At 41.5% G+C, this 23,501-nt stretch overlaps 1 protein-coding gene across 1 annotated transcript in view; it reads left to right on the plus strand.

Annotated features, from left to right (window-relative positions):
* ror1 (receptor tyrosine kinase-like orphan receptor 1) overlaps nt 1–23,501 on the plus strand; it is a 134,285-nt gene that overhangs the window by 96,546 nt on the left and 14,238 nt on the right. Inside the window, exons 5-8 of the mRNA XM_040013549.1 lie at nt 19,898–20,025; nt 21,231–21,548; nt 21,630–21,875; nt 21,980–22,182. Of these exons, the coding sequence (XP_039869483.1) occupies nt 19,898–20,025; nt 21,231–21,548; nt 21,630–21,875; nt 21,980–22,182 (895 nt within the window). The remainder of the gene's footprint in view (nt 1–19,897; nt 20,026–21,230; nt 21,549–21,629; nt 21,876–21,979; nt 22,183–23,501) is intronic.

Here is a 23,501-nt window from a genome sequence, read left to right on the forward strand (position 1 = left end):
TCAGCCTGAGCCTTGAAAAGCTCATCGAGTTAGCCCTTCAACAAACTAGACACATTGTACGCCATGGGTGTGGAAGAAATTACCTTCTCCTCACCTTGTTTTCTTTTCTGTCGACTTTTAAAGGAAAGGTTTGCAGTCAAGCGGAAGCAGCGCGAGCTCGAGTCATTACAGTCATTACAGCCTTCATTTAAATAGACAGGTGCCTCCTTTGACAACAGTGGAGGTGCGGTGGCGGCGGGCTGCTGCTCATCATTAGTGTCACGGCCAGCTTATTAGCTGTAAAGTTAGGGTGGCAGCCATCAAGAAGACAAGTTCACCTAATGATGACACTTGGTGACCTTTGGCCACTTACCTCATACCACAGCTGTTCAACAATCAAAACGTCTGCTCCTTTAGAGTTTTCTGAAAGACATCTGGTTTAGAAGCTTGTCAGTTTGTGTGAATTGTATTCATTTACCCTGCACTGTTTTTTCTTTCTTTCTTTCACCTCCTGCTCCCAAGAAGCTGAAAGTGACAGCGGTGTTGTAGGGAAGAATTATCCGCAAGTATTGCTCATAAATTTTGGGGAAAATTTCTCGCCACCCACCTTGTTGAACCTGAACGCAAACTTCAGGTCCTCTGTGCTGCCTTTGCTTCAGCCTGGGCTGAGATTTCCATCCCCTCTGAGCCGAACTAAAAAGTATACACTCTGTGGTGTGCAAAGGATTACAGTGTGTGTCCCGAGGGTTTGGTTTTTAGTGCGGAGAGCCTCGAGGTTTCAGCTCACAATCCAAGCAGTTTGTGTTGAATGGAGCTGCCTGAGACCAGAGGAAGGAAGTGCAGTAAAGCAGGTCTGAAATTAGGGGGGGAAAGACACGTAGATGATTGAGAGAGGGAAAGAGACATCTTAAAGTTTAAAGCATGGCATTTTGGAATGTTAAAGGTTTGGTGAAATGAAGATATTTCAGGGCTTCTGTCTTTCCAGATGCCAACAGCTAAAAATGAGCAGCACCAATAGATGGTCAGTAATTAAATATGGATATGTGGCTATGCGTGGCATGTCTGTTTACTTATTCTTTCTGTTTCTGTTGTTCCAGGTATGGAACAGTGGAAACCTGAAAATTGTTTTAATTTTCAGGTTACAGCCGAAACATTATGCCAGTATTGCAACCCTCTTAATCGCAAATTTTGTCATTTTAGGATACTTTTGCTAAGAGTTGGATGAGATGAGTTATGTGTACATGATGACCCACGGCACACTGCTTTGCAGCCACTCCGGTTAGGCAGCTTTACAGCCGCCTCTCTCCAGTGTAGTACACACAGCTCTCCTGTCAGGTCCCGGCATCCCACTCAAATAGGGAAGGCATAATTATACCATGAAAATCAGCTGTGTCAGTCAGCCTTCCCCTGACACCACCCCTCCCCTACAGCTGAGCCACATACCACACCCCACCACAGTGTATATGTACATTTTTAATATTAACTTACTGTAAATTAGTGTTCATTGGTAGTGCCTGTAATGTTATTTTGTCTTATGTGATGGATATGTTGCACGAATCAGTTGTGTTTTCATACACCAGCGAAGCAAGCAAGCGCCGCTGCTCTAAATTTTAGAAATTAGATGTAAAACGCGACGTAGCTTGCGGCCAGTGCAGCCAGTGCAGGTGGCCAGCAGGGGGCGACTCCTGTGGTTGCAACAGACAAGTGTGGGCCTAACTTGTCCGAGTGCAGACCAGAAATCCTTTGCTATTGTCCAACAATAAAATTGCAACACAACAATATGAACTGTATTTTTAATTGTTTTATAGTGATAAGCTAAAAGTGTTATTTTTGAGGCTTCCTATGTCCGTGTTTCCAGCCTTTGATCGAAGCCATTTCACTTGTACAAACATTGTAGCTTTATATTTACAGCCATGCATGGTGTATTTTCCTCTAATATCTGAAAATGTGCCTTCAGGTCCACCTGTCATCTGTCCAAGTTAAGCTTCAACGCCTAATTGCTGTGAGTTACTTTTGACTCGCATCAAATCTAAAGCGCTGATTCAGTCCACAGTCCGCTATTATATCAGCAGTTACCATAATTAAGAAGCAGATTACTGTGTCAGGGCTCCTGCTTGACATTCTCCTCCATCTTCTCTCCACCTTGGAGATGTTTTCACAGAGCCTGCACAAACACACGGAGAGGGGGGAAAAGTCTCGCCTGCCAAAATTAGAGCGCCCCAACTTTATTCATTCCCTTTTTTTCTGCCTATGCACGGCGAGTGGGGTGAAGGGAGTGAAAGACAAATACTGTTAGCAGAGTAGGAGGATGATGGCACCATTAACATTTGGGAGTTGCATGTTTTTCTTTGATGCCGGAGTCCGGTCGGGGTCGGGGGCGCTCAGGTGTGATTAGCCGCGTGAGCCGGCGTGAGATTCCGATGTAAGCTCACATCAGAGGCGGTTAAATACTCCCAACAAAAGCTAGCATCTAAAGTCTCCACACTGCGATAAAGCTGCCTAAAACAGTGGAAGATGCAGTTATTTACTCTCTTTTTCTGTCTGCATTTGAACGAGACTCACATTAGGCTGAACCTGATCTTTAAATGCCTTTTTTTAAACTTGAATTATAATGTTAAAACACTAAAGGGAGGCACTGAATGCATGACTTGGAAGTTTGCATCATTCATATGGTTAAAGCAGCTGTAAAATATAAAACCTGAAAGATTTTTGTGTTGGTGCCAAACCCACAGAGGTATCACCCAACTCTACATTTCCTTTTAGTTCTGCAGAGCTTTGACCCAAAACCCACAATACAGTTTCTGCATGGAAGTGAAAGGCACACAGGTGTGATTAGCAACCAGCAGACCAGATATTTTTCCTCAATACTGGTGGAGACCAAAAGAAAAGCCATAATAATATTGATCATACGTTTACTAGATGACAAGAAACACAACTAACGTAAGTTAAATGCCAGTGGTGTTTTGTGTCTGCTGGGATGTGTTTTCCATCTTCCTACAGATTACAGGTTATTTCCTAGTTCCTTTTCAGATTTTCAGAAACAGCAGCTTATATATGTTTCCCCCCCCCTCAAAATAAAGATGTTGACTTACTGGATATACACAGTTTTAATCTGACAGAAGCAATAAACACACTTTACGTAACACAGCCGCCGATCCCAGAGTCTCTGTCTGTGTTTATAATACAGGGGTTTTCTCGCTGTTTGAAAAGATTAATAACACCGCACCCCGGCTGTCGAGGCTGTTTAAATTTCGCAAAACTTTCCCCCGCTGCTTTTCTCTCGGCGCTGGTTAAAAAAAAAAAAAAAAAAAAAGTTAAGAAAATCACAAAAATGGCTGTTTTCTTTTTTTCTTATTTCCTCCTTTCCCTCTCCTGTGCCTCCTTTCTCCTCAGTCCACTCTGTGCCGAAGAATAAAAGAGAGGCAGGTTTAACAGAGAACAGATTCTCTCAGCTCTGTTTTCTCTGGCTTCTTTTTTTTATTTGGTCAGAGCTCTAACCTTTCTGCTCATTGCTTACACTTAATCTTCCTTTCACTCGCTTCGACGTATCCCCCTTTTTAGGAAGTGAACGGTTGAATGCGCTCGATGAAGGACGCGCTGTGCTGGTTTACTCATCATTAGTGTCCATCAAGAGCTGAAAGTCTTTATTGTATCAAAATTTCTGTTGTAGTGAGTGTGTATATATGTGTGTGTGTGTGATATCTTTATTTACTTTTTATAAGCTTGCGATTAATTTGCCGGTCGATCTCTCGTTTACATGTAACTTGATGACTTGAGGTGATTGCTCCAATCAGGTGTGTTTAACTGTAATATAGTGTAAACGCACATTCAGTCTTAACTTTTCCTGTATGTGTGTGTGTGTGTGTATATGTGTATATACATATGTCCTCTGTATCTCAGTGTGCATGTGGCTGTGTGGCAAGAAACCAACCAACACACTGTATAAGGCTCTGTAATTAGCCAGCTGTCAACACACTAGATTAAATTGACCTTGGAGCTGAGGAGACAACGGCCTGGAGGCGTGCTCCGCCTTTTAGCCTGCTGGCAATCCTGTTGTACACTCAAAGCATCAAAGGGTTAAAAAAAAATAAAAATCCAGGAGCAATTTGACTTTGTATAGACGGGACCGTGGCGTGTGTGTGTCCCGCCCTGCACGGTGCCGGGGCTGATTGACAAATTAGTTTGAGGAAGTCGTTTTCATAACGTGTAATGACTTGAAGATGCCACACAAAGTTGACGCTGTAGCTTGACGAGGCTCGTGCGCCTGCAGTAATCAAAACAGACTGATTGAGACCCTGAAAAGTCTTTTCTTCCTCATGTAGAGCAGCTGTTATGAAATGTTTGTGCTTGCAATATCTATGTAATTGGCACCGATTTATTAATACGGCTTGTAATTGCACACTTGATGTACGGCACTGCCTTCTAGGTGTGTTCTGCAAGCAGGGGGGAGGATAAAGCGATGCCGTCGAGGGTTTTTTAATCTGGCAACGATCAGCAAAGCATGCAAAATTAAACCACAATTAAGCTTTTAAATTGAATAATTATTTAGGGAATCTATTACAGATTTTCAGCTCAAGGCTGTATCTTGTATTTCCCTCTCAAGATCTTCCAGCTCTTAGGCAACAAGAGACCGCAGTCACATAGTTTAATCAGTATAGGGCCGTTTCTGTAGGGTGTTATCTTCTCAGTAAGCATTTCTTTTGAGTTTAGGCTCACCTATTGTCTTTGTGGTTACTAGCTTCTTTTTTTTTTTACACTGACTGCAGTGTTTTATGTGGTGCATTCACATTTTATCTGCTGCCTTCCAGTGAAACTCTGGGTAATTACATTTTTCCACATATGGCAAGTTTCCTTAAAACTCTCTCTTGTTATTGCACAGCTACTAAGGTGCCTTACAATGAGTAGACCAGCCTGATGAATGTGAATCTGCACCAGCTGGTTAACATAGCTTAGCATCAAAACTGAGAACAGGGAATGAGCCAGCCTGCTGCTGTCCAAAGTAAACAAAATCCAAACTGTTTGTTTAGTCCATTGAAAACACTGAAATGTATCAACTGCCTTCAGGACTCCCAGAAAGCACCACACATAACCTCCTGCAACCCTACAATCTGGGTTTTGTTTTTGTTTTTAAATCACTTTAGCAGTTTTACAGATAACACAATCAACATATAAAATGTGAATCTGTGGTGTTGGACAAAGCTGAGGTAGCTGCTTCCTTTATTTATGTCATTATGCTAGCAACCCCTGGCGATAGAGTCGCATTCAGCATACAAACGTTATTTCTTAACTTCAGGAAGAAGGTGAACATGCTGTTTGGCTAACCGGTTACCTTATTTGATATTAACAAAACCCCAAATGCATGCTAACTCTGAAACGAGGCGCAAAATAGTGTCCTGTTAGTTCAGAGAGATATGCAGGCCCGCCATTTCAAAACCACTCGCCCATTAAACCCCCCAGCCCGCAGCATAGTGCATGTGCTGTTTTTGGTCACAATAGACTCTTACTGAGACTGTGAACTTGTGTGCTGTATTGAGAAACCCTGGATTTTGGTTTCACTTCTTCGCACCTCGGTGCCAGTGTCAACACGGCTGCGGTTCTCTGATGCTGGCCAGGACTGATTATGATTTGCTCTACACCACAAGCATCGCACCCATTCAGACTGAGGGGATGACAGGCCCTCTCAATTTTTGGATGCATTTCTTCTCGACCACATGCTGATTTTCTTCAGCGCTTCAGACTAACACATGGGGCTCTTCTCTCTGTTTTAATTTTAGGAGTAGGGGGAACACATCTGTCACACTGAAAGTCTTTTTTCTTGCCATTCGGACTTGCACGCAAATGGGTCTGTGAGTTTTCTCAACCTGCTTGCAGTTTAATTGGGGTAAGAGCAGTAGCTGGTGGACAGTCCTCTATTTGCTTATGTTCATCTGCAAAACGTGGAACATGAAGCGGCGAAACTTTCTTGGCGAAATTTATAAAAAGGTATTCTGTCCATGTTTGGGTCATTCAATGAAAGCCAATCAAATCCTCCAGCCTGACCCCATTACAGTTTTTTACAGCCGCTAGGACACATTTCTCAATACTTAGGTCACTTTTGCAAAACTCTTCACACAATTCTCCTAACTGACCTTCAGCTTGGCAAAGCAGTTCATTTCACATTCAAAATGCACTACAACTACCAAAACACTTTATTCAGGTCTCAAATAAACTCATTCTTCCAGAACACTAGCAAAGGTTGACAGCCGACAAACACACTTTGTCACCCACAAAACAATGACCTAAAAAACACTAACAACATGTAGCATTACACAGTGTTTTCTTGTGTAAAACAAGGACACATCTCTGTTTATAATTTCAATATATGTTACTGGAATGAATCAGACATCATGCAGAATTCGTTAATATTTGTTTATGTATTTTTTTGCACTAAGTAATCCCAAAATACAAGAATTTGTATACACACCATCCACTGATACACATACAATAGTAATGCTAATCTACTCGGTCTTCTCCATTTGGCCACAGGTTCTCATCCACATCATATCTTATGTCATCTAGGGCAATACACCTAGGAAAGAATCTTCTGGCATGCCAGAATTCAAGGAGTTGAAAAATTGAAGGAGCAACACCTGTGTAGATGTTCATCTACAATGAGAATAAGCTGTGGCTGGTTAAACTGCATTTTTAGATTTAAAATATGTTTCAATAAAATATTGCTGTTGAATTTTGCTGTCTTTTTAAGTTTTGCATTGTGTTATTGTTTTGGCCATAAGTTTAACAGTTTTGAAAACAGTATGTAAGCACATGCAAAATGTCCTGTACGTACAAAGATTTTTGGCAGTTGTTGTGTCTGAGTGAGAAAATAATTCATGAAATTTGAGAGATGTAGTCATTGAATGCATTTTGTGCCAAAACAATGATAACTGATCCTCAGTTTAGCCCACATAGACTTCTGTTGTGCTCACTGTGTGAGGAGTTTTGCAAAAGTGACCTAAGTATTGAGAAATGTGTCCTAGCGTCTGTAAAAAACTGTAAAGGTCTCCTTTTTACCTGCATTTGCATATCAGACTCAGCTTCTAGTCTAGTCGTCAAAACATAATCAGTAGGCGCTCTGATGCTTCGTGTTCAAATATGAGTGTGTTTACTGTTCCACTTTGAAAAACAAAGGTTGTTCTGCAGGGACATTTTGAACCTCTGTACTTTGCATAGATTGGGGCCTTTTTCCCCGCAAAAATGCACACTCACAAACCGAGTCAAAGAAGTGCCCACAGAGTTACTCTTACAAAGCCTATCTCTCTCACGTGTTTAGTTAAGTCCTCGGCGGGGCTTAATTGCCGTCTTGTTTGGGATTCTTTTTAGCGTGGTGCTGATTGATTGGGGATCAGGCCCCTAATATGGCTCATCGGGGACGGGCCCTTTTGACATGCCCTGGTCCCAGAGCACCAGCGGCTGTTTGAAATCAGAGATCCCACCACAGCCGCCCTCTCACAAGCCCCACCTAAATACTGCCCAACACACACACACGCGGGGGGGGGGGGGGGGCATAAATTGTAGACGGCCTTAGCCATTAAAGCAATTTACATTATTAGGCATTAGACGTGACACACGTCTGTCTTTACACACATTATGAGTTTTCATACACCACTCTTTATTAACGGAGCTTTCACACACATGCTTGGACAAGGCCCACTTCCTGTTTCCTGTTTCCCAGGTTTCCTTGTGTATGTGTGTTGGTGATCCCGTTGGCAGGTCTGGTCAAGGTCAGATCTGGTAAAGTCTGTGTTTTAAGGTGTGTGTGTGTGTGTGTGTGTGTGTGTGTGTGTGTGTGTGTGTGTGTGTGTGTGTGTGTGTGTGTGTGTGTGAGTGAGAGAGAGAGAGAGATTTTGTGAATCACAGTTTCTCCCTGAGGGTTAGAAGGTCTACACAGGGTATTTGGGTTTTCCCTGAACTCTGCCCTAAACCTCCCATGAACACACACACACATATACACTTTTGCACAGGAAAAAAAGGGAACTGTATGCAGAGAAAGTGCTCTTTCTTTGCCCTTGGTGGTGTGTGAGAGAAACAAATGGGCACAGTGTACGTTGTGTCTATTTAGAGGTTATATAGAAGCTTTTGTTAGCAGTTTAGATCGCTGTCCTGCCAGCGAAAGCCAGATGGCATGCAGCACTTAATGTGATCAATGCAGTTTGCGCTGAGAGTGTTATTATCTTCCATCAGTTCAGGTCAGTTTATCAATCAGTTTAGCATTTATTAGTCCTGGCACCCACCAAATTGCATGCATGTGACCAAAGGCCATTCAGGGTTTTGATAAAGTCTCCTTTTCTGGATTTTCTTGAAAAACTAGATGAACGCAACCTCACTGGACCAATTCTACAGTTTTATTAGTGTCATTGTGAGGCAGAGAGCCCAGATTACGTATGTTTTTCTGTTTTGATCAGATTCATTCACTGCTGTGAAATGATGTCAAACTCATCTTAGGTGGGCCAGGATAGGGTGGGGTCACGTATGAGCAAATTTGGGCTGCTGGAGCCTGGTGACAAAACTGATTAAATTATGTTTCTTTTTCCAGCCTGTGTTCAGCTCTGTTTTTGTAAAGACTGTAAGAGATATATTGTATTCCTAGAGTTTACACTGCTCCTGCACTTTAGCAATTTTAAAGTGGACTTTATAAAATGCTGCTGACCCAGTCTTAGCATGAAAATTCTTAGTCTGTGTGGTGCAAAATAACACACAGACACCCATGTTCATAACTGAGTCTTATGAGTCACAAATGAATTTGCCAAATGCATTACAACTGGGATCGCATACCTTTTTGATTTCACCCTTCCCCATAGCCATTGCTTTGTCTGACCACTGATAATGCTTTCTGTAGCACTTTGATACATTCTAATGATACACTTTGACACTTTAACATCATCGTCAGTCCAAAAAAATAAAAATAAACAAAGCCTCCAAAAGTTAACCCACTCAATACATTTATTTTAAGTGTGTTAAGTGATTTTTTTATATACACCATGTAGTAATATGTGGAAAAGCAGAGATATAACAGGATATCCATTTTTTTTAGAAAATGTTAGAATCTAAAAAAAAGTTGCATTTGTATTTGTTAATCAGAAAATCTTGAGGACTCGACCGCCTCAATAAGAGCTAAAGTGAAATTATTTGCTATTAGGAGATCATTTTGACTTCATGTCTCTTGGTATAAACACAGAACTCAAAGAATTCCTATTTTAAATTGATGGGGAAATCCCACAAACAGCAAGGAGGGTTGTTTTTGCAGCCAAGCCAGCAAACACTTTAAACAGTTTTCATCTGATTTGACCTGTGATTCCATACATGCCATTTCCATGTCTAAGTAAACAATCAAATTAAAGTTAATTTAGCTAATGCTTCAGAATAACTCCCCAAATATGTGCCTAGTGGTGTTTTGCGCTGGCTTGCTTCTAGAGGGACTTTGACTTTGTTATAATGCAGCTTCGGCTGATAAGCAGTTCGTGTGAGTCGGCGAGGTTCGTGCATGCACAGAAACCTTTTGGTTTGTTGAAATACTATAATGTTTCCTCCATCACAAAAAGGTTCTGTGAACATACACAAAGTTGCACATACGTACACATATATCAAGCACATTGTAAATATATACGACAGCTGTGAGAGGGTTTGCCTGGCGCTTTCACCAAATGAATAGTTGTGTTTGTTTCCACGAGTGCAGGAGCCTTAACTTATCTTATTATTGGAAGGTTGGACCTTGAAGACAAGTCATATCCCTTAAAATACCTTCAGCAAAACCATTTTTGAGTATGCCTGTAAGTTCTTATGTCCGTGTCAAGATTTGTGCTTTACACCGGTTGTCACACAGCAGGTGAATATTGTACTATTATGGCTGGAGCATTCCAATAAATATTTTCTGTTGTACTCACATTCCTTAAGTTTGGTTGTGTGCTTCAGTTTCATCAACATATTACTACTTGCCTGTAGTTCCCAGGAACTCCAGACAAAATGCCTGGATACTCTGAATGTAAAATGTGTCGAGAAACAGCAACACGACTGATGTGTATAGCAAAGGAAAGGGGTTTCCACCCGATCACATTGGGTAATAATTGTTCATTCATCCTAAAAAGGAATTTATAGAGTGAACCAAAGATATATTTTCAGTGACTGGGATCAAAATCCAGTATTTCGCATATTGATTTCTGACACTTTTTACTGTTGTTTCCTTTTAACTGCTCTTACTGCAAACTTTAGCACAGAGGATCTGGTCTTCATTGTTAATCAAACATGCTGCACCTTTGTTCACTCTTATCACCTCCTACAAGGACAAAGAGCCAAATTCAACACCGCACCCGGACTGAATATATTCAGCAGTAAATTAAAAAGAGGCTGTAAAAGAAAAGAAAGAAAAAATCTACATGTATTTTATGACATCTGTTATCAACATGCAGTTGAAGAGTATCCCTTTTCTCAAATGTATTTCTTAGACTATCTTTCTAACCCCCAGAACAGTGTTTAAAGTCACAGGCTCAGGTATAGCTCCCTGACATTTTCATTTCGCTAGTGCAGCCCAAGAGCCATGTGATATGTTTTTGAATGTCTTTTTGAAAGGGTTAATGATGTTAGGGTTTGTTTGGGTTTTTTTTTACATTGCAGTAGATATAATTTTAAGTTTCACCTTCCTTTTCACCTGAAACATTTCTACCTTTCTAAAGTGCTTTGCACTTTTGGCAAATCACTTTGTAAACTGCTTTTAAAGGTGCTATATAAATAAAGTGTATTATCATTTGTAATGCTTTTTTTTCCGTGGGAATTACAGAAAATGTATCCAGTGGACAAAGGCATATAGAAGATACTGTCAGCAGTTCATTAGAAGCTTTGTTTAGTTAGAGGAATGTCGTTTAAGGTGGATGTCCTTAAACTGAACATAAGTCTTTTTGTGTGTTTTCTCTGTCATACAGTCCCCAGTGTGTTTAAAGACGGATTATTTATGAGCTTCACGACAGTGTTACCTTTCTCCGTGTCTTTTGTGATTCTTACTCGCTCTCATCAAGGATTATTTCAGTTTCCTCAGGAAGCCGTGCTTGTGTTCAAACATGCACATTCTTGTTCCTTAAGCACCGTCAGTAGCCAGTTAGCCAAAACATGTGTCCTCCTGTCTTTTTTAAGTGTCTGTCTCTGTGTGTTCAGATTGGGATCTGTGATCTAGGCTATAAGCTGTCGTAAATCATGCACAAAAGTGTGTGTGTATATATCTGTGTGTCGGGGGGTAGAAGCAGGTTTGCTCCTGGCAGTCTTGTTTCACTCTTCTTTATTTTCTGCTTTCCTTTCTTCTCTCGTCATTATTGTTTCCACACGGATGTTTGCTGGCAGCCTGGAGTCAATTCAAGGAATGCTATTAAGAAAAAAGATAAAGTCAGGAATCTATTTGCAACAGAGATATGGAAAACAAGAATAAAATTTGTAATAGCTCTCCAGGGGGAGAAGACCTCTTACGAAAATAAATTACGAACTGATGGATTTGTTATACTCGACTGACAGTTTGGCATTCAGAGCCCTAATTTTTTGTTTCATGGAAGTCAAACATTATAAGGCTGTTTTCCCATTTTGCTGGTCCTTCCTGCTTAAACGACTTTAGATGTTCTGAAAATTATCAACATTTCTATTTTTCAGATATCAGAGCTGCCAGGTTCTTTGTATTTTGTATTTTATTAATCTTTGACCCTCCTTTTAATGTTCTTCATCACACTTTTTCCTTTACTTTCCTTTGCTTTGGGTTATAGTTTTTGCTAAGGCATTTATGTGGCTATTCAAGCGAAAACCCTCCAGCCCTCTCCTCCTCAGGCAGCAAATTCGACTCTGTGACCGCTGAGCTCTGTTTGTTTGTATGTATGCGTCTGCCGAAAAACCACTGGGTTTATGTCAGGCTTAAGCAGACATATTGCCTCCTATACTCCTAATTGACAGACAGATTGACACCTTCACTGCCCAAACCCTCCACCCTCCAGGACCTCTGAGTCCCGTCTGCCCTCTGGGAAAGTGATGTCACCAGGTCAGGAGTTTTGTGAGGAGTGATGGGATTGATGTTGGTTCTTTTCCTGCATGTTGAACTCTTGTATTAAACTTTTCTGGGTCTTATAGCAGAGTGCAGTGCAACACCAGCATCTATATCTGGGAGTCATTTTTGCGTTATTATAGATAAGATAAGTATCTAAGTTGCATTCAGTGAAGTGTTTACAAAAATAATTTTCTAGGTTTTATCTCAATTCAAGAGTTATTCAAACAGACAGCTTAATGAAAGCTTTAGCTTTTATTTTTCAAAGTCACTAATCACTGCACTGGCTTTTCAGTAAAAATCAGTTGAAGTATGTGCAAGAATTCTATATTTGGCATTAGCAGAGAAACAAAGACTGCGACTGTAGACTATGTTCAGACCAAGTGATAAGCAATGAGACTGAAAAATGAAGCCAGAGTAAAAATATTCAAAGGGTCAAAGCCACTGAGTAAGTAACTTTGTTTAGGAATAATTCTCTATTTTGTTGTCTTATTTCATTGTTTTATGTAAACAACACTCTTCTTCCATATTTATTGATACAAAGTTGCTCTTGTAAAAGAGGAAATTTTTTTAAAGTGAAGTGGTTCACAGTTTTCCAAAATGTCTGGTTTTGATTCTTTGGCACCTGGTCTCTTCAGAAGTGTAGCCCTTTCTGTTGGTCAGTGGAGCACAGATGCTACACCTTAAATATGACTCATTAGGAGAGAATTCTAATGTCTAAACCCTGGTTACAGTTGCAGTGAGATAAATATCTAGAGAGAGATATTTTTTTTTATATTAGCACATAATTAGCTGGTTTCCACTGCATCATCCTGTTTAACCAAGCTAGCATTAGCTCACAGCTTATATGGTCACTCCAGTGTTTGGTTACTTGTCTCTTAAAAGGCCATAGAGGCTCCAAAACAGTAGTCCACAAACCAAACCAGTGACACATCCATGTTTTATACACTTTGCCTTAGACCCACTGTCTGTGTGCTTAAAAGTGCAGCCTCCCCATTTATTTAAATGATACCAGACTGAGTGGGTAGCCAGGCAGGCAGTAAAATAACAGCTGGATCATCTGTAAATGGCAGACACTGAATTCCCCATTTGTACTGTTTACCCCGTTACTGTTTATATTAATACTGTGATACAAAACCACAGAAGAAGAAACCTTCTTCCTCCTAGTATTATAAAGCTTCATTCATGGTTTTGGCACCCAATAAACCCTCATACTGATAGCTATATTAATCAAGCTTAGCATTCAGGCAGTTTCGACCATACTACCAAAGTTTTGCTATGCTGGATGGAAAAAAACTGTGATTTTGATTTTGTTTTCAGAGAAGCCTCCTTATTTTATTCCCTTTTTAAAAAAAATGCACACCAGCTCAAATTAATCCCTCATGTTTGTTCTTACATCCTTCTTCTCTTAGCACTCTGTTAGTTTCCTTCTCTCTGACAGAAGCCTCTATTGTTGCAGTCAGCGAGCAGCAGTAACATGATAACCAAGAGGGCCTTCTCTCTCCATTGTATCCTGATGCAGTGCCTCAGTTTGCCCTCACTTGCTGTTCATTCCCAGTGTGGTCACGGGTCACTGGCAGCCACAGATCCCAGTCAGCCTCAGCCTCTGGTGGCCATTTTGGCTCCCTGTCAGTAAGAGATCATTACACAGCCCTACTGTGATAATGAAATCACGAGTGCACACCAATGGAGAGAGCCCAACATGTGAATCGCCAGCTTGCAGCCGTTGCTGACGAATGCGTGTAGATTTCACCTGCTGCACAGACAAATTGAAAAACGGAGACTTAGATGCACTTGTGCATCTCCAGATGCACAAGTGCCGTCTGATTCGTTGTTGGGCATCTTTAATCTGTTGCAAACATACATAGTGTCTAACACATACATAAATTTGCAAACAGTTGTATTCAAGTGATACAATACAACTCATGAGCTTTACTGGGCATATCCAACCAGTCACCTTCTTTTCTGACTCTCAAAAATTTGTTATGTACTTTTTTAAACTTGGCTTTAGATGATTTGCACATTATTGCACTTTGGCTTCTTTTACATTTTACACAATATCATGACAATTATGCATTTATGCAATGTAATATATATAATGGACTGGTAACAAAAAGGTACATTATCAACTAAATTTGCAGGTTTAGAGCAGCAAAAAGTTATTGGTCATGTTAGACCTCCTGATTCTGTCAAAGCATTTATTATTCCTGTCAAACCAGGATGAGAGTGATTAAATAAAAACTAGTTTAGGGGCATCCCTAATCAGGATACAACAGCTGTGACCTCATGTTGCTAGCAGCTCATCTCCTCTTCACTCAGCACCCGGAGCAGCTAATGGAAACAAAACCCTAAAATCTAAAGTGTCATCAGGATTTCCCTCCCCCTTCTCATCATCCTCAAATCCTTTCCTTTCCATAGCATGCTCCAACAAAGAGCATTGAGATTCACATCCCTTTACCCCCACAACTCAGCACAAACCCATCATCACAGACTTCTTATGGGGAAACACTCGAGCTTATATCCTCAAGGCTTAAAGGTTTCTTTCATTATCAGAACCCTACACCAAAGTTTAATCCTCAAATGAGATCAGGACGAGGCCGCTTGTCATATTCTGGTGTAAAGAAAGTGTGTGCTAATTTGTGTCACAGCCTTTTTGAGCTGTGTTCATGTTCTGTGTTCATTGGTCAGACAGTTATCTTCACTGCCATGTGTCCCACTAATGAATAAAAATCGTCACGGAAAAGTTAAAGCAGATAAGAGTGAAGACGAGTCATCACATTGGAAAGTGGAACTGGGAGAGTTTGCGGAATCTGTGGAAATACTGAGAACTTTGGACGTTTTGATGAATATGGTTTAAAAAATCCAGATTGAACAACTTATTAGAGATATTCAGAGTTGACTCAACATTTTTTAACATTCTTCCTTAACTGAAAACTCTCCCTTTCCTGATAATTCTATGTTTGTGTTAAACCACAGCCCTTAAATCCCGGAACGTGTCTGTGTCATTGTACTGATGTTCTGACACAGTATTAGTCAAGAGATCAGAGAGAAGACATCAAAACGAGCCCACTCCATCCTATCATCAGTTTGTGGTTTATATGTTTCATTGTCCAAGCACGTGTGTTTCTGCCTATGAAAAACTGAAAATGTACAGTGCAAAGGTTTTGAGCCACTCCTAATTTCTTTAGAATTTGCTTCTAGGAGCCAGACTTTCTTGTGATGTTTATTAAAATGGTCTTGAGCAACGATTCTCGGTGCTTTTTCACAGTTGTTTGGACATTGGCTGCTTTTTCACAGTGTAGTTCGTGCACCTGACCAGTTCAAGCAACTGACTGCTGACCTATGGCTTGTTCAAGCATAAAAAGGCACCTTACTCAAATGATGAATCAGTGTTGTGTCAAAACATAATCGAAAACTTCGCAAGGTACCAATTTGAAATTGCAACTTTGGGCTAGCAGCCTGTAGCAATTGTTCCCATTTATCTAGCTGAAGCAACATCAAACAAAAAGCTTAAATGGCCTTCAAGGAAAACTATTCCTGAAGACTACTTAAAGAAATTATAAGAAAGATGCCAAAGGGAATTCAGGCAGTGATGAAAAATAAAGGTGGCCAAATACCAAATACTGACTCTCACACTACAATTGTACAAACTCTGTTTTTGCTTTCTGTACTTTATTTCCATGTAGGTTTGCACATGTTTTAATATATCCCTGCACCTATTTCCAATTTTGCTAGCAAAACATAAAGAAATTTGAAGTGGCTCAAGACAAATAAATATGTCCATGTTCTTTTCCTTGTAGTGTTTGTACAGTCATACTTTCTGATCATATGAGGATACAATCGTAATTTTAGTTTACAGAATGACTCCAGAGCTGCTGTTTGAGTCTGAGGGATGGTTTACCACATTGGTTCAAATTAAAACATCTCAACACCTATTAGATGGATTACCATGCAATAATATGCAGATGTTGGATTATGTATTTGACAATCTCCTAGCACCGCCGTGTGGATTTACATTTGGGATTTCGAGTGAGACGTCCTAAAAACATAAAGCAGTGTTAGCTTGGTTTTTATAACAGGGCCAAAATAGTTAGTATGGATAGGATCAGTCTTGTTCTCTTATTGGATGCTTTCAAATTTATATAAAACTCACCTCCCACTTTATTAGGTACACTTGCTCAACCGGTCATTAACAAATAACTAATCAGCTAATGACATGACAGTAACCCTTTAGCCATGCAGACATGGTCAAGATGAGCTGCAGAAATTCAAACCAAGCATCGGAATGGAAAAGAAAGCTGAACGAAGACTTGTGGCATGGTTGTTGGTGCTAGATGTGCTGAAACTGCTGATATACTGGGATTTTGACACACAACACTGTCAGATCTCAGTCCAATTTGGCATGCGGTGGAAGGGGAGAAAAATCTGCACCAACTGCTTCATGCTCTCACGCCAGTATGGATAAAATCTCAGGGGATTTTTTTCAGCACCTTGCTGAATCTGTGCCACCAAGAATTAAAGCTGTTTTGAAAGGACGGTTTTAATGGGGTCCAACCAGGTAATAACAACATGTACGTAGGTGTTTTTGTACTTCCATTCTTCAACAACCATCCACCCATCCAGCGTCCTCCATTTGTCCAATTCAGGGTTGCTTCATGTGGCTCACATGAGCTAGATGTTCCATTTATATCCATCTCCCTATTTATTTATTTAGAGCGTGAAAAAAGTAAATAAGTATTTGAATCACATATGAATCGCATGAGTTGAACTCTATATCTTTTCTACACACCTATTGTGCAAATGTATTTACCACACAGGTGTGGTAAATATTAGTCTCTATTTAAATACTGTGGATGTTAACCTGGGTGTTGGGTGGAAAAAGACCATGGCTGCTCAGCAAGCACTTCCCTGAATAAATAATGAGGTCGGAAAAAATGTAATTGGACAATGCATCAGTGTCTTCAGCACCTTGTTTAGGCTCTGTGGTGAGGCTCGTCTTTCTGTTTATATCTGGATTATGGATCGAGTCTGGAACGGAGAAGGCTCCCTTTGTAATTAACTGTTATAAAACATTATACAGAGGGCCCGTGGCGTTAGTGTGTAAAATCAAAGGCCTGAACAGCTATTCACTGTTTACACAAATAGCAACCGCGCTTAGCTTTCCCCTGCTCGGGATAGCTTACACTGACACACACAAACACATGAGAAAATAAATGGACAAGAAAACACCGAGAGAGGTTTTCGGAAAACCTCAGATGTCTCACAGTGATTAGGTTTTCGTAGATGTGTTGATCGCTCTTCGAACATGCTGTTATCCATTCCTTCCCTACCAGACGAGATGCTTTAATCATCTTCTTAGACATGGTCTTGGAAGCTCCGTTGATTTGGAAACCAGTGAAAGAAGCTAAAATACAGGAAGCCCAGTGAGGGCGACTTGGGATTCAAGCTGAGCCGCTTTGGTTTAGGGCGTTCTGACTTGCAGTAGTTATAATTTGCCCGCGGGGATCTGGCTGCACTGCGGTGGATCGTCTCCTCTCCCTTGTCATTTGCTTGTCTGTGTGTGGCTTCATGCTAGTGTGGATGTTTGTGTCCACCGTTCTCTGTGACGCACAACCAAACTAACCTCTGGGTTGCCTGGACACACTCCAGCCCTCGCTCTTTATCCCGTTTGTGTATGTTTTCTCATGCCAGAGCTACCTTTTTTTATGTTCCGCTTCATTACGTTCAAAAATGGCAGGAACCTAACCAATTGTAAGTCTCTCAAATCATTCAATTATTACTGCTTACAATTACCAGACACTCCCTTTATTGCTTTCACCTAAACACAGGCGGCTCTTCCCCAAAAGGGTGAAAAACATCCAAAGGAGTATCAGTTAGTGCATTTGCGGCTTGTTGAAGGGGTGCTAAGCCCTCTGCAGGCCCACCGCAACATGAAGTCATTATTACTGCATATTTTAGTAGGAAATTACATATTCCGGGGATAAAATCTGTTTAAACCTGCATTAAGTTGTAAAGTTACCCTATCTCTGAGGAATCGGCAGTATGCAGACCGCTGCCCTGGTAGTCGTGTGTGTGTGTGTGTGTGTGTGTGTGTGTGTGTGTGTGTGTGTGTGTGTGTGTGTGTGTGTGTGTGTGTGAGTGTGTGTCCATGTCTGGAAAGCCCATTTAAGATCTGCACAGACAGGGAAAGGGGGTTAACTGACCTTGGCCCTTCAGTCACTTAACACTCCACAGAGAGAGGTAACCTACTGACCTCACACTCACACCAAACCAGGATGGGGGAATGTGTGTGTGATTTTTACAGCTTGTGGAGTAAAATTAGTGCTTTTCGCACTTTGTACCATCTCTTGTAAACCATCCAACTCTCATTAGCAAAAGGTGACGTTTCTGTAAAGCTATAATAAAAGAATGATGTGCAAAAGAAGTAGAGAAGCAGTTAAATTCTCACTAGACTGCTACACAATAGTGTTTTTTTAAACCCCTATATATGGTGGCCCTGAAAGGTCAAACAGACTGCAAGTTAAGGAAACACTAAGTAAATAGAAAAATGCAGCAAAAGCGTAGAAAACACAACAGAAGTTGAATAAAACACAGAAGTAGAAAAAACAAAATCCAGAAATGTTTCTGGGGACACAATAATGTGATGGACCAGCCACAGAACGGACAGAAATCAAAAAATACGGAGGCGTCATTAAAAGCAGTTGAGGATTCATCAGTGTTATGTGTTATATTGTTGTTTTAATTGCACACTTCATATAATACTGTAGGTAGTTTGCTATTGGCCATCTACTGTTGGCTTGTCATTTGTGCAACTCTTCCGTCACATTATTGTCTCCCCAAAAACATTTGTGTGTTGTTTTGTGATTATTAGCAACTTTTTTTCTATTTCTATTGGGGTTTTTATTCAGTTTTATTTTGTGTGCTTTTTCAGCATTTTTCTATTTGCTGGTGTTTTCATAAGCTGCGGTCCGATCGACCTCTCGGGGCCACCTTACCTATCAGAGTCGAAATCTTTGACTATTGGTGTTATTGTTCAGCCAATCACAGCTGAGGCCTGTGTCTTAGCTGTGATTGGCTGCACTTTAAGTTAAATATATTAAAAATGTCATAGTCTAGCTGCTTCTGTTCGCCATTACTCAGGCAGCAGGTCTGCACCATGAGGATATACTTCATATATGCAGTGGCATCGTGGACTCGCCTATACCGCATATTGCGGTTGTGCCTGGTCTTAACGTCCCATATGGTATAACTTAAAGCGCATGACAAAGTCATCTCACACTGAGCGAGTGGTCTGCCGGTGAGCGTGGGCTTTGTGTGTGTGTGTGTGTGTGTGTGTGTGTGTTAGTGTGCATGTGTGTATGGAGAAAGAATAAAAAAGCACAGAGAGTGAGACAGAAAGGGGGAGAGGATGGTGATGACTGTGTTAAGCGGGATAAGAATCGTTACATTAACGAGGAAATTAAAAGAAATGCCCAAAAAAAGAAGCTCACTGAGTGGAGTTGCATAGCTGTAAAAACAAGGTTGCTCTCTTTCTCCTTTCATTTGTTTTAAATTGTGGCTCAGAGTGACGACTCTCTGACGCAACACGAATAAAGTCCGACGCGAGATATTAATTCTTAAAGCAGTTTACTATGAGTAAGGACATTTATGTGTATTAGATATCTGCCTTTGAGTTTGCCTCATCTGTAGCCAAGCAAAGGCAGCAAGGAGCAGCCTTTCCCCCCACAGAAGTGGAACTAGTTGGTCTTGTGGGATATGCTAATGTAGACTGACCTCTAGTGGTTTTCCTGTGAAAGAGTCGATGAAATTGATTCATGTTGTTCAGACGAACTTTAAAAGCACCCTCTCTTTCTTGCCCCTCTGACCTCTCAGCAACGGGTTTCCTGAAGATGGATTCTGCCAGCCGTACAGAGGCATAGCGTGCGCCCGCTTTATCGGCAACCGCAGCATTTTTGTCGATTCGCTGCAGATGCAGGGGGAGATTGAGACCCAGATCACAGGTGAGTTTGAGCGGGCTAAACCTCCTTCGAGCCAACACAAATCGAATTAATGTTTTGAGAATAGATTAAATTTACCTTTACATCCATCATAAATACATATTCATTCATAAGAAACGTTTGATTAGTTAGTGTGTACAGGCTTAACTTGATGAAGATGATTCCATGTTACTAAATATTTAGTTCCTGCAGATTCAAGAAAGACAACTGAACACAATCAATGACCAAAGGGCATACAGTACTGCGCAAAAGTCTTGAGCCAAAAGTCATTTCTTTATGCTTTGTTTGAAAAATTGGAATAAGTGCCGCTTCTTCTTCTGTCCTTGCTCTTGATGGCAGATGGCACCTGCATTTTTGGTAGATTCAATTAAATGGGAGAAAATTATGTCTTTTAGAGACATAATTTGTCTCTAAAAGACAAATAATACTGATAATACCGATAATACTGAAGAGACTGAAACTGCCAAACTCTTTTAGAGACATAATTTGCTGCTAAAAATAAAAAAGATGTAGTAATTCAATAAAAACTTTGTGTAAATTCAGATTTTTCAGAAGGTAATCATAATTAATATGCTCCAGGAAGGAAGCAGAACGTCACTTAGAGCGTTCAAAGGGAGTTCACCACTCAGTATGAATCACATGTGGCCAACACACTGTTTCCAGTGTTGTTACATGTCTGTGTCTCAGCGTGTGTGCTTTTTGTTTTATGTGTAAGCGTGCGTTTGTCCTCAGAGGTCATTATTGATTATATCCGTGCAACAGTTCAGGGAATGATGCAGGCCATGAATCCAGAGCCTGATCTGAAACATCAAGGACGAGTGATAATTGAGATTTATGGCACCACAGAGTCGTAACAGGCCAACAGTAGGACTGTAAATCATATAGTCAGAGTCCAGATTCAGCATCTTGAATTTAATGTCACACTTACTGATCTTTATGTTCCTTTTTACTCAAGCAACATGTGCTGGAGAAACATTTGGATGGTTGTCAGGTTCACTTGGCCGCTTTTTATTCGCGTCTCCTCTTCATCGTAGTCGCCGTAGTGATAATGACAGCCGCAGCAATGCACATGTTTGCAATAAGTGAACAGCATCGCTGTGCGCGAGTCGTGCATTTAAAGTATGAAATTCTCTGTTTTTATTCAGTCTCCTAATTCTTCGTTATTTAGAAACTTTCAAGCAACTGAAATTGAATCCTCTCGTTCCCAGCGGCCTTCACCATGATCGGGACGTCCAACCATTTGTCTGACCGCTGCTCGCAGTTCGCCATCCCTTCCCTCTGCCACTTTGCCTTCCCAACGTGCGACCGCAGCTCGGGGTCCGACAAACCCCGTGACCTCTGTAAGGACGAATGCGAGATCCTGGAGAACGACTTGTGTAAAACCGAGTACATCATCGCCCGCTCCAACCCGATAATACTGAAGAGACTGAAACTGCCAAACTGCGATGACCTGGCTGCTTCCGACAGCCCCGAGGCCGCCAACTGTCTGAGGATCGGGATCCCTATGACAGAGCCTATTAACAAGAGTGAGACATGTTCATGTGGCAATTGTAATGATTTACTGTGTTGACGCTGCTAAAACATCATTGTCTGTTATATTCCACCAGATCACAAATGTTATAACAACAGTGGGGTAGACTACAGAGGGACGGTAAGCATAACCAAGTCAGGGCGTCAGTGTCAGCCGTGGAACTCCCAGTATCCTCACAGCCACAACTACCAGGCTGTGCGCTACCCGGAGCTTAACGGAGGACACTCGTACTGCCGCAACCCAGGGAACAAACACGAGGCCCCCTGGTGCTTCACACTAGATGAGGGGGTCAGAATGGAGCTCTGCGACATACCCCTCTGTGGTGAGACGCTAGTTTTAAATCGTAGTTTGCGATGTTGCCTTTGTGACACATGTGTGACGTGTGAAATGACATGATTCCCCTCTCTCGATGTCCCATCTGTGTAGACCATAAGGAGTCTGGCATTGAGATCCTGTACATCCTGGTTCCCAGTGTGGTAATCCCCTTAGCCATCGCGTTGCTCTTCTTCTTCATCTGCGTGTGCCGCAACAACCAGAAGTCCTCCAGGCCTCCCGTGACGCGCCAACCCAAACCCGTCTGCGGCCAGAACGTTGAGATGTCCATGCTCGCGACTGCATACAAGCCTAAGGTAGGGAGCGTTACAGTCACAGCAGATGGCACTCAGGGTGGGGAATAAATGACGGAGGGCCTTCCTGGTAATCCTGCAGATTACCGTTTATTTCTGCAGATATAGAACACTTTTTACATGTAATATCAACACAAAAATTAAACACTGTAACCTTCACGATTTTGAAGTGGACACTAAGTGCATCATCACGCTGTTGTGTAATGACTGTAAAGAGGCTGTCGTTTGGCATGCAAACAGACTGCAGAAGGAGTCAAAACACTGGCACAGCCCTCTGTGTGTCATTAGGGATATGTCACGGCATGCCGGGGTTACTGGCTTGAGTGTGTGTGGAAACGACCTGTCTCAGACAAAGCATCAGATCTGTCATCAGAGCTCAGCAGGTTCAGGAATGTTCAACTGCAGCCCACCACCTCCCTCCTGTTTATTTCTCACTGTCTCTTTTTCCACACCCTTCCCTTACACTTCTCCTTATCCTTGGTCCTCTCACTTAATCCATCTTTTTAAGTGTGCCTATGCCAAGAGGCACACTTATTACTATTCGTCGGATTTATTATTCTTATTCTTATTATTCTTATTATTCTGCTTGGTGGAAAACTCCATATCCCACAATTCATAGCACACCTCTGCTGAGTAAAACAATGGCGGCTACCTCTTCGTTTTATATATGTTTTTTATTAGTGTTTCTAGGTCACAAAATAAACTTTTAAGATATTTTCAGGTGAGAATGTAGGTGTGTAAACTTCAAATAGCTGCTCGTTTTATCAAGACATCCCATATTAGCAAGTTCTCTTAGTGTTGCTGCTAGCTAGCTAGCGCGGCTAGCGACCCTTTGCTAAAAAGCACCCGGGTTTTCGCTTTCATCCCCCCCACCCCATCGCTCACAAACAGTCTGTGTGTCAGTGGACTTATATTTCGTTTATATGGGCCGATGATGCTGGTCGATGTGGGAAAAATAACTGAGTTGTTTGGTGGTGGCTAACGCGGAGCTACAACAGAGGGCAGCTAGCCACCGGTGTATGTCTCTTTCCCCTCATATGCGGGGAAAGAGACATACGAGGCGGCGAGGCGGCCGCCGATCGACCGGTGGTGGCTAACGGAGCTCAATCGCGGATAAGGGAAACCGAAGGCAGGAGAAGCAGGCGGCTGCCGGTCGGAGCGTGAGGTGAACTGAATTTCAGGTAAGAAGTTATGAACTGCACTCTATTTGGGTCAGATATAAACCGAGTTTAGGTGTAGTTTATTTTCCTTGTGCTGACAGTTACAATAACTGGTTCTGCGTGCTAGCTAGCACGACAGCTGTGTGCCGCCAAGTTACTGAT

This window comes from Simochromis diagramma, unplaced genomic scaffold, assembly GCF_900408965.1.
Source record: "Simochromis diagramma unplaced genomic scaffold, fSimDia1.1 OVJJ01000649.1, whole genome shotgun sequence".
Taxonomy (NCBI): Eukaryota; Metazoa; Chordata; class Actinopteri; order Cichliformes; family Cichlidae; genus Simochromis; species Simochromis diagramma.